This window comes from Megascapheus bottae, chromosome 2 (assembly GCF_031878675.1).
Source record: "Megascapheus bottae isolate mThoBot1 chromosome 2, mThoBot2.hap1, whole genome shotgun sequence".
NCBI classification, from domain to species: Eukaryota; Metazoa; Chordata; class Mammalia; order Rodentia; family Geomyidae; genus Megascapheus; species Megascapheus bottae.
Window position 1 is genome coordinate 72,915,223 of NC_143510.1, and position 15,877 is coordinate 72,931,099.

Genomic DNA, 15,877 nt, shown 5'->3' on the forward strand with positions numbered 1-15,877 from the left:
TGAGAAAATTGTGATTCTGAATCAAATTCTTTAAGCTCTTGGTGATATTTATATAGATTTTGTAATTGGGTTACTTCCGGGGGGAAATATTAATAACTTATCTTAAAATTCCTGGCTACAAACAATAAAAATGGTCAATTAAAAAAATATAATACAGACTCTTAGAGAAAAATCCTTTAGGCAGTAAAGTCTGTCAGACATAAAAGTACAGCAAAAGAAATGCACACCAGGTAAATTCCCCAACATAGCAATAGGTAAGTTCACATTTGTTTTTATTTTCTATGGGCACAACACCCAGGACAAATAATGTGACAAAAAATAAAGTGCAAATATAGCACAAAGGTTTTCATTTATTGGATTCTCCCCCACCCACCCCCCAATTAACAAACTTCTAATTTATAGCAAGAACAAACAATGAAATAAACTGTGTTTTAATGCCACCTTTGTTCCATATGTCTGGACACACAACACTACATATAATGTATCATGTCATTTTGTATAACTGAAGGTAAATTGTTTTGAATGCTAAAAGTTTGGAAAAAATAAGCAAAAATATCATGTCTCAGATCAGTATTAGGTACTTATGGAATTGTTTCCTGAGTGTAACTGGGAACAGAAAAGAATAATAACAAGATTAAGCAAGCAGCGGAACCCAGACGCCGAACACAGGCGGCCACGGAGACCCAAGGGAGTGAAAGACTCCCCACCACCGTGGATCACCCACAGACGGAACGCAGAGGCGGAAATGGATGAATCTAGAGCTAATCATGTTGAGTGAGACAAGACCAAAGGAACAAAAGGTGTATGGTATCCTTAATATGTGGCTATTAGATCCAAACAGTACAAGAGAGAGAACTCAGTAGTTGCATACCCAATGCTATGAACATGGTACTGGAAATATAAACACAACTACATAGACAAAAAACTTATGACTCTATAGACATAATCTTTTATTACATAGATTAATATGTATGTATGACATACAAACCCTCAGTCTAATTTTATATTCTAAAATCTAAGTGCCAGTGATTGTATATAGAGATTCTCTTTTTGAATACTTGTTTGTTAAACACATCATTTGAAATATGATGGAAAAATCAATGTTGATAAATTCTTTAATAAAAAATAAAAATAAATTATCTGTAAAAAAAAAAGAAAGGATCTCTAGGATATGGAAATAAGAGCTTTATCTTGTGTGATTGTTGTTCTCAATGTACTATATTTTTCCTCCTCTCCTTTGTTGCCCTTTAGTTAATCATATTGTTACTGTATCTGACTTTGTTACTTGGTATATTGTATATAAGTTTATTTGAAATAGGATAGGGAAGGGAAGAAACAAGATGAGGGGAGGGGGTGGGAGGAGGGACATGGGGATAAGAACATGAGCAGGGTATCAATGTAACTGTAACCTGTCTATACATTATGCTGACAATAAAAAAAATTAAAATACAAAAAAAAAGAAACAAGATTAGAAAAGCTAGGGAATTTGACCAGTATTAACAGCTTTAATATGTATTTAATAGCTTGTCAAATACTATACACATTATTGCTACTGGATAAATTTTAATTTTTTAACTACAAAGAGGCAGTGTAGAAGAGTGGTTGAGCAGAGAAAGGGAAGGAGCTTCACAATTTCATATAATTGAGTTTCAATCAGCTGCTTGCTGGAGACAACTTATGTATTACATATTCATCTGGGGACAGCTTAGTATTCATCATATAGGACTATTAGAATCAAAGACAATGCTCATGAAGAACTTAACATTGTGCCTAGTTAAAGTATACATAAAGGATGATTTTACAAAGTAGCACACATATATGGTCATGCAGGCCTATCATACCATCTAGAGAGGTAGCTGCAGAAGAATCACCTATGTAACTGAGTTCAATGTTAGCTAGAGCCTATCTCAAAAGCAAAAATACAAGCAAAGGGGCTTGGCATTTGCCAGGAGCATGGCTTAAGTAGTAGAACACTAGTCTAGCATGTATGAGAGCATAAGTACCACAAAACATAGCTGGGTATTAGTGGCTCTTATCCACTTACTTAGGAGGCTGAAAATGGGAGGACTATGGTTCAAGGCCAGCAGAAAAGTTTTACATGTCTTCTCAATCCATGACTGGATACAGAGCTTTGTAAAAGTGTGAGTATCTTGGTTCGAGACCAGCTTGGGACAAAAAGTCTTTAATACTCACAACAGTAGACATTAGGAGTGGTGGTGTGCACCTGTAATACCAGATATGATGGGAAGCCTAAAATATGCAGATTGTAGTGTAGGTAAGTGTCTGGGTAGAAGGCAAAACTCTATCTCAAAACTAAACAGTACAAAAATAGGCTGGAGAAAGAGCACCTCATCCAGCAATGTGAACCCCTCAGTTAAATCTCAGTATGACCCAACATACTAGAAGTAGACTGGAATGACATGATAGGATACTAAAAGAGTATATGAAATAGTCAAAGATTGCTCCACAACAAATTGCTTTAATTCTGTAGGGCAGAATTTGGCACTTCCATCAAACTATCAAGTAACAACATAATTCTCATATTTTCTAATATGAGAAACTTGAAACTATTAAGGGCAAATGCTTCACTGTTATATCAATGCAATAAATGGCTAAAGCAGATAAACTAGAAGAAGTATGGTAGGAGTCCAATCCTCCTGGAAAATATCTATGAATTTATGTGCAAAGAAACTTGTGCATGTAATGTATTTACTATACATACTATATAATTTATATAACACGGTATAAATTTATATTGTGATTTATCCTATAAGTTGTATTTTATAATTTACACATTACGTACATAATATATTGTATTACCCTAGTTATATACTATAATATTGGCAGAATCAATTAGGAAATTATCAAACAGGTATTATCAAACAAATAGGGAGTGATACCCTAGATAAACATAACTCACACAAATTATCTTAAATCTTTTCTTTTTTTTTTTTTTTTTTTTTGGCGTCCTATGGCTTGAACTCTGGGCCTGGTTAATTCGCTCTGAGCTCTTCGGCTCAGGACTGCCGCCCTATCCCTTCAGCAACAGCGCCACTTGCAGTTTCCTCGTGGTTTATTGGAGGTAAGAGTCTTGGTCTGTAGTGCCTGGGCTGGCATTGAACCTTGATCCTAAGATCTCAGACTCCTGAGTAGCTAGGATTACAAGTGTGAGCCACCACACCCGGCTTCTTAAATCTTAAAAAGAGCTCATCTTGATAGTCTCTATATTATAAGATGAAAAACAATGCTCAAAAATGGTATACATAGTCCTATTAACAAGTTCCACTCCCTTCCAAATGGCCCCAGATGCAGTAACTGCAATGCTGTGGTGCCCATTATGGATCATCGCTATAAAAAGTGCACTAAGAATGTCAAGCACTGCCTTGTTGGGCCTTAAGTGGAAACATGTGAGTTATATTCAAATTTTTCATTACATATCTTTTTTTAAAAAGCACCTTGAAAGTTGACTTTGAGTTTCAGAAATTTGGCAACAGACCCTGCAAAAAATGGTGCAGCCATGTACACACACACACACACACACACACACACACACACACACACACACACACACACATTATTCTATACATACATACATAATACATAGATGAATATGCACAGGTGTGCATGTAATCACACATATAAGAATAGAATGATTCCTGTCAAAATAAGAATGGGAGCAAATAGTTTTTTTTTCTTTTTTTGTAGTTTTTTTGTTTTTGTTTTTAGTCTTTTTTTTTTTTGTCAGTCGTTGGACTTGAACTCTTCTGGGCCTAGGCACTGTCCCTGAGCTCCTCAGTTCAAGGCTACAGCCCTACCCTTGAGCCAAGCCCCACTTCCCGTTTTCTAGAGGTTAATAGGAGATGAGTCTCAGGTCTTTTTGTGCCTGGGCTGGCTTTGAACCGTGATCCTCAGATCTCAGCCTCCTGAATAGTTAGAATTACAGGCATGAGCCGGCTTCTGACAGATTTTTTTTAAATGGGAAAAAATAATTTAGATAATACTAGCTGTAGGTTTTTATAAATTAGTAACAATAAAAACAGCAATAGATGACATTTAGGAAAACCTTTTTAGGGGGATAGAAAATAGCCTATTTACATCAGAAGCAATAGATTTAGTATGTATTGTTTAGCCCTATACTGTCATTAAATCTATAAAATGTGGATGGGATACAAGGTGAAAAACATATGTACTTGCTACTTTGTATAAACAACTCAAAGGGTTGATTAGGAATGTATTTAAAGTATTGAGCGATAACAGTTCTATAACTTCATATAAAGGATTTGATTGAATAAGAAAACAATCATCAGAAAGCTAAACAGAAATGGCAATTCTTAATAAACTTGGGGTAGTTAACAAGTCTTATAAAACACATTACCAGGTATGGTGCTTTCAGTTCCACTCTGTTCCTTGTTAACTTCTATCTGATGAATTAATTCTGCCTTTTCTTTATCCAGCTGACTATTTGCTAATCTACAATACAATGGTAGCTTGTTAAAAACAGAAATACAAGTAATACAGATATTGCTCTGTAAAATACATGAGCATTTCTTTTTTTCCTTTGGCAATAAAGCACAGAGTTTTTATTTTGAATGTACACATTTCTTATAAGCAACTACTGTAAGTATTAAAAAATATAGTATTTAACAAGGAAAACACTGTTAACTGCAACTCTTCCCATTAGAAAATAGAATCGAAAGTCATTTTTTTAAAAATAACTGAGTTGATATTTTTGACTTGGGAATCATTTTCTTATAAGATTTCCCAAAAGAGTAAGCTACAGAAACTTCTGGAAGTTGAGAATTATTTCTTTGCTCTTTTTAGTATTTGCCACAGGGCTAATGTTTCTTTCTTTCCATGTTAGCCAAACTTAAACTAAATTAAAAATTAGAAACTTGTATTGCATTGGGTTTACCCTTTCTCAGTATCTAGATTGTGAATGACATCATAAAGATGAAACTAATCAACTTCATGAAAAGGGCAAAAAAAGGCAAAGTAGTCACATGAACATGTATCATACCTAAGAACATGTAGCTGCTGCTTAAGACTTTGTTCTGTTTCAGCACCTTCAGGAACATTTTTGAGAATTTCAATCTTTGGACACAATAAAAAGTCAGACTATAAAGATTAGCATGGAAATAGTTTAAACAATGGATTTTACAAATCATAACAATAATTGTAACAATGATCACATTAAGCAATAATAGTCAAACAAAATTCTTAACAAGTATTCAAAAAACTATTCACCAATATTAAATAATAATATTATTAAAATCTGTGTTTCCAAAAGCATGAAATAATGACTTAAAGAAATACTGTCATATAGGGGCCGGGAGTTTGGCCTAGTGGTTAAAGTGCTTGCCTAGCATGCATGAAGACCGGGGTTCGATTCCTCAGCACCACATACATAGAAAAAAGCCAGAAGTGGTGCTGAGGCTCAAGTGGTAGAGCTCTAGCCTTGAGAAAGTCCAAGGACTGGTAAAAAATAAATAAATAAAAAAGAAATACTGTCATATAGTTGATTTCATCATTTTCTGTTGCAGGAAGCCACTCTATCACAGAATGCTAATATTCCACTAGAACCCAGTACCTCTTGTATATAGGTTATTGCAAATATTGTTCTGAAATGCTTAACTTCAAAATTAACATTTTGATTTTATTTTTTTGCTAAAATTACATTTTTAACGTAAACAACTGTTTGACATCTACACGTCTATTTTGTAAAGACATAAAGTACAATACAGGGCCGGGAGTTTGGCCTACTGGTAGAGTGCTTGCCTAGCAAGCATGAAGACCAGGGTTTGATTCCTCAGTACCACATACATAGAAAAAGTCAGAAGTGGTGCTGTGGCTCAAATTGTAGGGATCTAGCCTTGAGAAAAAAAATCCAGGGGGCCGTGAGTTTGGCCTAGTGGTAGAGTGCTTGCCTAGCACACATGAAGACCCGGGTTCGATTCCTCGGTACCACATACATAGAAAAAAGCCAGAAATGGTGCTGAGACTCAAGTGGTAGTGCTCTAACCTTGAGAAAAAGAACCCAAGGACAGTGCTCAGGCCCCGAGTCCAAGCCCAGGACTGGGAAAAAAAAAAAAATCCAAGGACAGTGCTCAGGCCTTGAGTTCAAGCCCCAGGACTGGCAAAATAAAAATAAAAATAAAAAAAATAAAAAAATGTACAATAGAATTTATGGAGTACAGATTAAACTATTTGCTGATTTAATAAAAGAGCTTTACTCCCCCCACCCCCCCCCGCAAAAAAAAGAAAATACAAAATAACTATATTCCTTCTTATGGGATCTTTACATTTTCAGTGAGAGAAGGCAGGCAATGTTAACTTGATTTAAGAAGATGTGATGTGAGAGCAGTGCCAGTGTGTAGGAGGTCAAGGATGATGGAAAGTTGTGTGGACTAGAGATCTTCCCAAGAAGCCCCCATTTAAGCAAGGCATAAAGTGCAAGAGTGGGATGTGACACTATTGAGTGAGGAGTATTCCAAACTCAGGAAGCAAGTACACAGCTTTGAAGCTTAAGTGCGTGGTTTATTCAAATGACTGAAATTAATTTGCCTTAAACACTAAAAAAATGCAAAAGGTGGTAATAGATAAAACCCGGAGAGAAAATTGGGTGTTAAGAACATGTCCATATCTACAGGCTTGGGCAGAACTGTATTATGAAGTGCTATTCTAGGGTGATAGAGAACCATTTGAAGATTCTGAGAATTGGATTGCTATAATTTTTGTTATGCTTTACAAATATTATATGACAACCATATAGAGAACAGACTAGTGTTGGAAGAAGTGATGTGATGCAGGAATGGGACAGGAATCAGGACATTACTCCATTTGGATCAGAGGTAATGGCTCATATAGGAATGCTAGGGATAGAATCAGATGTGGAACAGATTTTGAAAATACAGCTGAGGCAATTTAATAATGAAAACAGGAAGAATGAGAGAATTAAGTCAATGGTGATCCACAGTTCTTGGCTTCAGGTGGGCATTCTAGTGGAGGAATTAGGACTTCATTTCATAGACAAAGCAAAGAATGTCTCAAAGTATGACACATTATAAAGAAAAATTATATTAACATGCCTGTTGTTCAAGGTCTTCAGTATATTTCTTCACTTTTTGCTCTCTTTCTGTTGCCTCTCTTATAAGCTGTTTAAGGTCAGTAATGCTTTGATTTTTTTTGGCAATATCAGTTTCCAATTCTTTCAACTTAGTTTCATACATTCTAAAAATATAAATAAGAACATTATAGACATGACATGGAATTTCTATGATTTGAAAGCTCAAATTATCATGTTAAAAGAGGAATATCTTAATATCCTTTTTTTCCTAGTCAGTCTTTTAGCATTAAAAGAAGAGAGTAAAGTATAATTATCGTCAAATCACAGGTGCACTAATTAAGATAGAAGATCTACCTGTTCCCCAAGATCATAAAAAAGAATGACACCTGAATTTGTTAACTGTATCATCACATCTGGTGAGATATTTCTTGACAGGTAAGACTCATGATTTTTGATTTCTAGATTTCCCTAAATCTACCACCTCCATACCTCCAATTGTTTCTGGTTCATACTTGGAGTGAAAAGTGAATACAACGAAGAAGCTGAGGCAGGATGCAGAAGGAGAGGGAAAAGACAGCAGCACTGAGCTCAAGGCTAAATGGTTGCTTGTGTTGCATATCTAGTCCCAAAGGCTTTGCCTTTAACCCTAGCTCTGCTCTGTACTATGGCCTGCCACCAACACTAACCACACATTTAAAAATAGTTTTGACAATGATGGAAAGAATCATACTAAAATAAGCAAACATAGGTCTAGGAGGTTAGCCTAGTGGTAGAGTGCTTGCCTAGCATGCACAAACCGAGTTCTATGTACCACATACATAGAAAAAAGCCAGAAGTGGTGCTGTGGCTCAAGTGGTAGAGCTCTGGCCTTGAGAAAACCCAAGGACAGTGCTCAGGCCCTGAACCCAAGCCCAAGACTGGCAGATAATAATAATAATAATAATAATAATAATAATAATAATAATAATAATATAAGCAAACAACTTCTATTTGGGAAATATAGGTAATACAGCATAGGGTCATCTTTAAAGTCAATGATGACCATAATCAGAAATGATGAAGCTCTACATAAAGTTTTAAACTATTCATTCCTACCTTGTAACAACAATTGATTTCCAGCTCTTGCTGTCAGCACCTTCTAGTTGTGGAGCTCTACTTTCTGCAAATTGTAATTTCTTTCCAGTCTCTTCTAGCTGAACTGCCATCTTCTCATTTAATATCTCTAAATTATTCTTTTCTATCCGCAGTTTCTCAGAAGCTTCAGTTTCCTATCAGTACACGTTAATTAGCATATTATGACAAAACATAATACAATGCATTTGAAATTATCACTACAAATCAGAAAACAAAAATTAATCTGAGTCCTACATGCTGATTAAAAGGTACAATAAGGGGTCCAGAGTTTGGTCTAGTGGCAGAGTGTTTGCCTAGCATGCACAAAGACCTGGGTTCAATTCCTTGGTACAACATACATAGAAAAAAAAACCAAAAAACGGAAAGTGGTGCTGTGGCTCAAGTGGTAGAGCGCCCTTGAGGAAAGCCCAAGGAGAGTATTCAGGCCCTGAGTTCAGTCCCCAGGACTGGCAAAAAATAATAATAATAATAATTAAAATAAAAAATAGGGCCGCGAGTTTGGCCTCATGGTAGGGTGCTTGCCTAGCATGCACAAAGACCAAAGACCTGGGTTCGATTCCTTGGTACCACATACATATAAAAAAGCCTAAAGTGGTGATGAGGCACAAGCGGTAGAGCTCTAGCCTTGAGAAAGTCCAAGGACAGTGCTTAGGCCCTGAGCTCAAGCCCACTACTGGCAAAAAAAAAAAGGTATAATAAAAAATTTAATGTTCTTCTCTAAAACAACCTGATCAAATAGCTAGGACAAAAGATCATGCAAATGAAGTCAGAAAAATGCATTTATAAGTATTCCACTTTAGTGGCTGCTTTAAGTTTATTTCTCTGTAATATTTTTAATGTACAAGTTTGTTGCTTTACATCTTAAAATATTCTATTTTGAATTCCTAACACTACAAAAGTAGCTATAAACCCTGTGTAAGAAATATAGCATATTTCCACCACTAAACATGTTCGAGACACAGAACAGAATTACTCTGAACTCATAATATATTTAGCTATTCTTAAAATTAGTTTGAAAATATTAATTTAAATCCATTCACTAGATAATTAATATAAACAGCAATATGTAGTTGAAGCAAGTAATATATTTTGCCATTTATGTTGAAAAGAATTTTGCTGTTTAACAAAAGCAATTATTAGTCTGGTACTGTTCTAAGTTATATGATAAACTATTAATTTACTTAAATTAAGCCTCAGAGAAGCAGCTGAGGTAAGTACATATATAGGTATCTATTTACCTATGTATATGGATATATAGATTACAGATATCTACATATGGATATGTATTTATCCACAGATATACAGATACCTATATATCTACTTTTTCTTTCTTTTTGGGGGGAGAGGGGGTACAGGGTCCCACTAGGCTGCACATCCTGGCCTTGAAATCAGTACATATCAAAACGGGTCTTAAGTTCAAGATTCTCTACCTCCTAAATGAATGCTAAGTTGAGAGGTACACAATACCATATAGTTAACTATGAGACAGGTAAATTTTTTATTCCCAATAAATGAACCAAGGAAAGAGATTACAAACCTTGGGGCCGGGAGTTTGGCCTAGTGGTTAAAGTGCTTGCCTAGCATGCATGAAGACCCGGGTTCGATTCCTCGGTACCACATACATAGAAAAAAGCCAGAAGTGGTGCTGAGGCTCAAGTGGTAGAGCTCTAGCCTTGAGAAAGTCCAAGGACAGTGCTCAGGCCCTGAGCTCAAGCCCAGGACTGGCAAAAAAAAAAAAAAAAAAGAGATTACAAACCTTGCCCTAATTCCTATGACTAATAAGTAATAGAACTAAGAAATGGATCCAGTGTAAGAAGCTTCTACATTACACTGATTCTCAATTTAGGATTCTTTGTTTTTCTTTTAATTACCAGTGTCTTTCATGAGGAAAGATTATTACAATGACAGGCATAGAAACAAAATTCCTAAGTCTATCTATTTTGAATAGATACTCTAAGCAGTTTGACAATATCTACTACTACTTAATAAAAATAGAAATCATCCAGTGATTGTAAATAGAGATTCCCTCCTTGAACACTTGTATGTTAAACTTGTCATTTAAAATATGATGTAAAAATCAACGTTAATAAATTCTTTAATAAAAAAATTCTCATAGAAAAAAATAGAAATGATTAGTCATAAGTCATACTTTTTTAAGTTCTTTACGAAGCCTTTCATTTTCAGCAACAATTTTCTCTGTGCCTTTGTTCTTGTGTTCATAGTTTATACTCAACTGACGTCCGAGATGAACTTTGAGTTTTTCCAATTCAGCCTAGTAATTGGAAAAAAAAAAACTATATTTATTTTCAAATCATGAAATCAGATAGAAGAGGACCTTCTAAATTTGTAAGATCATAATAATTGCAGGTGGCTTTAGAGGCCATATTTAATAGATTAAAGTCTTTACTGGACTACTGGTTATCTAAGAACAGAACTTTCTGACCTTGACTTTGTCAGAATAAGCTATAGAATTAAAAATTGCACAAAAGTCCCTGCAACACAACCCCTATCATAGGACCAAATTCAATCTCAAAGATGTGTTCTTGGGCATGTGTATGTTTAAAAATATATATACAAGGCTAGGCATGAGATTCCTACCTCTTATCTCAACTATGTGGGAGGTAGAGCTTAGGACTATGAATGGAGGATATCTTAGAGGGGAAAAGTTTTGTGAGACTCCATTGCAGTCAAGAAGTAGGGTATAACGGCATGTGCTGTGATCCCTACTATGTAGAAGACATATGAAGATCCCTGAGGCTCTGGGCAAATATTGCACACTCTATCTGAAAAATAAAGTAGGAAAGTGCTAGAGGCATGATGCAGTCAGTGGTAGAATAGCTGTTTAGTCCTGACTTCAAAACTCAGTATGGCCAAAATCTAAAATGAAAAATAAGTACAGGTAATCTATGTCATGGTATAAGAATTGTTATCTTTTCTTTCGTAACTGAGGCTTAGGATCAGTGTCTGGGCATCATCACTCAACTTTGAACTTTTGTGTTCAAGGTTAGAACACCAGCACTTCAGCCACTCCTCCACTTCCATTTTATTGTTGGTTGATTGGAGAGAAGAATCTAATAGACCTAGCTGGGTGCCCTTGATTCATGCCTGTAATCCTAGCTACTCAGGAGATTGAGATCTGAGGATTGTGGTTTGAAGTCAACACAGGCACAAAAGTCTGTGAGGCTTTTAACTCCAATTAACCATCAGAAAACCACAAGTGTGGCTCAAAGTGGTAGTGTGATAGTGGAATAGCCTTGAGCTGAACAGCTCAGGGACAGCGCCCAGGCCCAGAGTTCTTACAGACTTTCCTGCCTGGTTTGGCTTTGAAACCACTCTTTTCTCTGCAATAAGGTTTTTCCTGTTGATGTAACATATATCTTGTTTCCACTGAAACTATTTTATATAAGTATATTTACATTTTTCCTTTAAAATAAATAAAACTGAAATCCAGGCATACTAGTATAAACCCGTAAGCTTAGCTACCTGAAGGGGTCACTGAGGACAGAACAGGCAAAAAGATAGTAATAATACTTGTCTGTAAACAAAGCTATATGGGAGGTACTAGAAAGAAAGAAGGTTATGTTTTAAGGGAGTCAGGCAAAAGTTCAAGACCTTGTATAACAGCCAAAAAGGCCTTGGGGCCTGTGGCTTAAAGGGCAAGCAACTGTATAACAAACACAAAGCCCTGAGTTCCAATCTAGTATTTAAATTAAATCAAGTAAATACAATAGGAAACATTCCCATAAATATGATCAAGTTAAAAATTACCTTTAATTTTTCATTTTCACCTTCAATGTTAGTCATTTTTTCACTGGTAAGTATTCCTGATGCTCTTTTCAACTGTTCATTTTCTCTTTGGACTTTTTCAACTACTTTTTTCATTAAACCAATGGTTTTTTCTAATTCTGGGATTGTTTTTCCACTTCTACCAGACTGCAGGAGAATATACACACTTCTTAATCGAATATTTAACAAAATATAACTTAAAGAACCCAATACCTGGTTCTTTAATTGAAAAATCTTATTACAAAAATTGATATTTTGTTTCAAAGCCTATGTTAATTAAATACAACTCTAAACCAACTTATGAGATATGAATTCTAATTCTCACTTTCTCAAAGGTATTCTCAAAGGTAAGGTATTCTTCAAGTTATATAATTCATAAATAACATTTTAACTACTTTACACCTTGATGTAATCAAAGGAATCAGTTCAAGTATCCTAGTTAGCTAGTATTATCTCCAATACTCTACAGTTTTCTTGTATGGAGTAAATTCATCAAAGAGAAATTGTGTCTTGAGCCAGCTCATGAGTACTTTAGTTGTAATTACAACATTTGAAAGGCAATTTCTTCTAGTAGCCATTAGACATTTAGTTCTCTCTGGTATAATGAGAAGACATTTGGCCTAGCATGGTGGCTCATGCCTGTAATCCTAGCTACTCAAGAGCCTGAGACCTGAGGATCGCAGTTCAAAGCCAACCTGGGCACTAAAGACCAAGAAACTCTTATCTCCAGTTGGCCACTAGAAAACTAGAAGTGCTCTGTGACTCAAGGGATACAATGGTAGCCTTGAGCTGAAGAGCTCAGAGACAGCACCCAGGCTCAGAGTCCAAGTCCCACAAACAACAACAAAAGACATCTGAAATGAAAACCTAGTGTAGAAATAACAAGAAATTAGTTGATCATTAATAACTTTAACTGCTTATATTTAAAATAAAAACAATTTTCAACAGTTGAGTAAAATAATATCCTAAAGTATTTTCTAACATTTTAACAATCACACTGTGTAATGAGTAATCCTGATAAACAAGTTTATGTAATTTTAATAAACATATTTATTAACTTAGAAAAGTCTTCTAAAATTCCTTATAGTTTTTTATATATTTATAACATGCATATATATATATATATATAATTTTTTAAAATCTGAAAACAAATGTTGCTGATTGTCACCAAAGGAAGTTTTCTGGAAAGTTTTCTACTAATACTGCTAATGATGTCACTGCCTCCAGAATGTATTTTTTATTATTACCTTCTGTGCTACTCACCTATCTGAAATCAACTGGAGCTGAAATCTTTAGCCCTGCTTCCAAAACAACATACTCACCCCTCTAACCTGGCCAAGTTTCCGCTCAGCTTCTGCTTTTTCTTTCTTAAGAAATTCACACATTTCCTTCAAATCTCTTACTTGATTCTAAAAGATAAAATATGTAAAAATCCAACAAAACAATAGCCATTGAAAACAAAAAGATTCTTCTAAATAAAGTCTTCAGCTGTATCACCCAAATAAATAACTGAGTCATTAAAAGCAACAAGAAAGAATTTGAATTAAGACTTAGGGTAAATTAACAAAATGATATGTACAGTATGAATTTTCAAGGAATATTTTCTTGTACTATTTCCTAAGTATACAATATATAAATTGGAGTTTAGAACTCTTATTTTTTTTTTTCTTTTTATTTTGCTGATGCTGGGTCTGAGACTTGAACTAGAGCTTCGGTGCTGTACCTTAGCTTTTTTTTTTTTTTTTTTTTTGGTTGGGCAGTCAACTTTTATTATGGTTTAAGGCTTATAAACTCTACAAAAACCAGTAGGACAACATGTCCTTTAAGTGAGAAGGGGAGTGAAGGATACCCACAAGCATTTCTGATCATCTTCATACTGAAAGCACAGAGAAACCCAAAAAATAAAGGCTGGTTGGGATCTATTTCATGAAACAATATTTAAAGTGGAGAGCTACTCCTGCCTTGTTTCCTTCACCTAGGTCAATAACCAGATCGTGAAAAATGCATGTTTGACCTTGGCTACATCACTAAATATCCAAAGAAGTTAAACCAAATTCAATTCCACATCAGGTTCATGTAGTTATAGCTGAAGGTAAGTGACCCAGCTACTAGCACTTTCTTGTTTCTAAGCCACAAGCTCCAATAACTCAGAGCTCAGTGAGGAACATTGATTAGTGGGAATCTTTGGTGCCTGTGCCTATTGAAAATTCACTTTTCTACTATAAGAAGGCCATTAGAAGGCATACCTATTAGGGAACAGCAGGCTTAGCACTGATGAGTATTAGTGTGCTGTTCAGGAAGAGTCATGTGTACCTCAGCTTTTCTGCTTAAGGCTAGCACTCTAACACTTGAGCCACCGCTCCACTTCCAATTTTTTGGAAGTAGTAACTGGAGAAAAGAGTCTTACAAACTTTCCTTCTCTGGATAGCTTAGAACTGCAATTCACAGATCTCAGCCTCCTGAGTAGCTAAAATTACAAGCATGCACCACTGGTGCCCAGCTTAGCACTCTGGTTTTAATTGTCCCATAATTTACACATGTACATACTTAACAGGTGAAACAGAGAAGTAAAACTGAAGTTCTTATACTGGTTCTATTAGAACCAGTAAAATCAGAACAAGAAACAGGACATTTCTAAAATGTATTACCTCCAGTGAAAATGACAAATTGCCAATAATCTACATTAGAAAATAAAAATGCAAAGTTAGCTAGCCAATATATGCAAAGATTCCCATAAACAGGCTATGATACAGAAAAAGTAAAGACAAAAAAACTTATTTTTGAATAAAGTAGTATTTCTAAAAGAAACAATTACCTTTCTATGTTCAAGTATGACAATTGTTAATGAAATACATGTATTCTCCTGTCTCAGAGCATTGACCTTACCAGTTTTTTTGTTTTTTTTTTTTGTTTTGTGGATCAAAGGGCTTTAACTCTGGGACTGAGAACTGTCCCTGAACACTTCAGCTCTAGGCCACAGCCCTACTCCTGGAGCCATAGCCCTACTCCTGGAGCCATAGCCCCACTTCCTATTTTCTAGTGATTAATTGCAGATAAGAGTCACATTCTTTAGTGCCCAGGCTGGCTTTGAACAATGATTAATTGGAGATAAGAGTCTCAAGTTTTTTAGTGCTCAGGCTGGCTTTGAACTGTGATCCTTAGATCTCGGCCTCCTAAGTAGCTAAGATTACAGGTGTGAGCCACCATGTCCAGCTGAACTTACTAGTTGTATCTTCTAGATTTTTTTTTCTCCATTTTTTGTATGAGCACATTTTTATTATTCTATTTTAAATACTACTCCTCCCCCACTGCAATTTCCTCCAATATGCCTTTTTCTCCTTTGTTCTGCACATCATAAGGGAAATTTTGAATGTGTGGATTTTTTTAAAAACCCATATTCTAGCACCAGGAAAGCATTAGCTTACAATGGGGGCCCTCAACAACACAACTGTAATATGTTACGAATGTGTATTTCATATGCTAATGTAAGTGATCTAAGGTGGGAAGAGTTTTATGGATTTCTATCCTAACTACACTTGTAAACATTAAGTTTACCTTTAGTCTTGGTAAATCTTTATTTACTTGTTCTAGCTGAAATTTCAATTCAATATTTTCAGATGACAAGTTCAAGTTTTCCTTCTGAAGCTCTTGTTCTTTTTGATAATGATCATCTGGTTCAGTTTCTGAAGCCTTTGGGAAAATAAAATTTACAAAGTGTTTAAAGTTTAATGAAAGCCTCAAAAGAGAATAAAAACACTGTCAAAACAGAATTTTTTCTTAAACCAATGTGAAAACAGAACCTGGAAAGCTCTACAGAAACCAAAACTAAGTAGAATGTTAGCAAGCAATACAATAGGTAATTAGGTTTAAAATAGCAAAACCAATTATGATTTT

At 35.2% G+C, this 15,877-nt stretch overlaps 1 protein-coding gene across 5 annotated transcripts in view; it reads right to left on the reverse strand.

The window, feature by feature from the left end:
* Positions 1–15,877, reverse strand: part of Cep290 (centrosomal protein 290) — a 76,606-nt gene that overhangs the window by 3,270 nt on the left and 57,459 nt on the right. For all 5 annotated transcript variants that reach the window (XM_090328340.1, XM_090328341.1, XM_090328343.1 and 2 more), the window contains 8 exons: positions 15,539–15,673; positions 13,306–13,392; positions 11,966–12,130; positions 10,347–10,469; positions 8,159–8,331; positions 7,086–7,227; positions 5,018–5,091; positions 4,376–4,470 (listed from right to left, as the gene is read on the reverse strand). In XM_090328340.1, the coding sequence (XP_090184466.1) occupies positions 4,376–4,470; positions 5,018–5,091; positions 7,086–7,227; positions 8,159–8,331; positions 10,347–10,469; positions 11,966–12,130; positions 13,306–13,392; positions 15,539–15,673 (994 nt within the window). The remainder of the gene's footprint in view (positions 1–4,375; positions 4,471–5,017; positions 5,092–7,085; positions 7,228–8,158; positions 8,332–10,346; positions 10,470–11,965; positions 12,131–13,305; positions 13,393–15,538; positions 15,674–15,877) is intronic.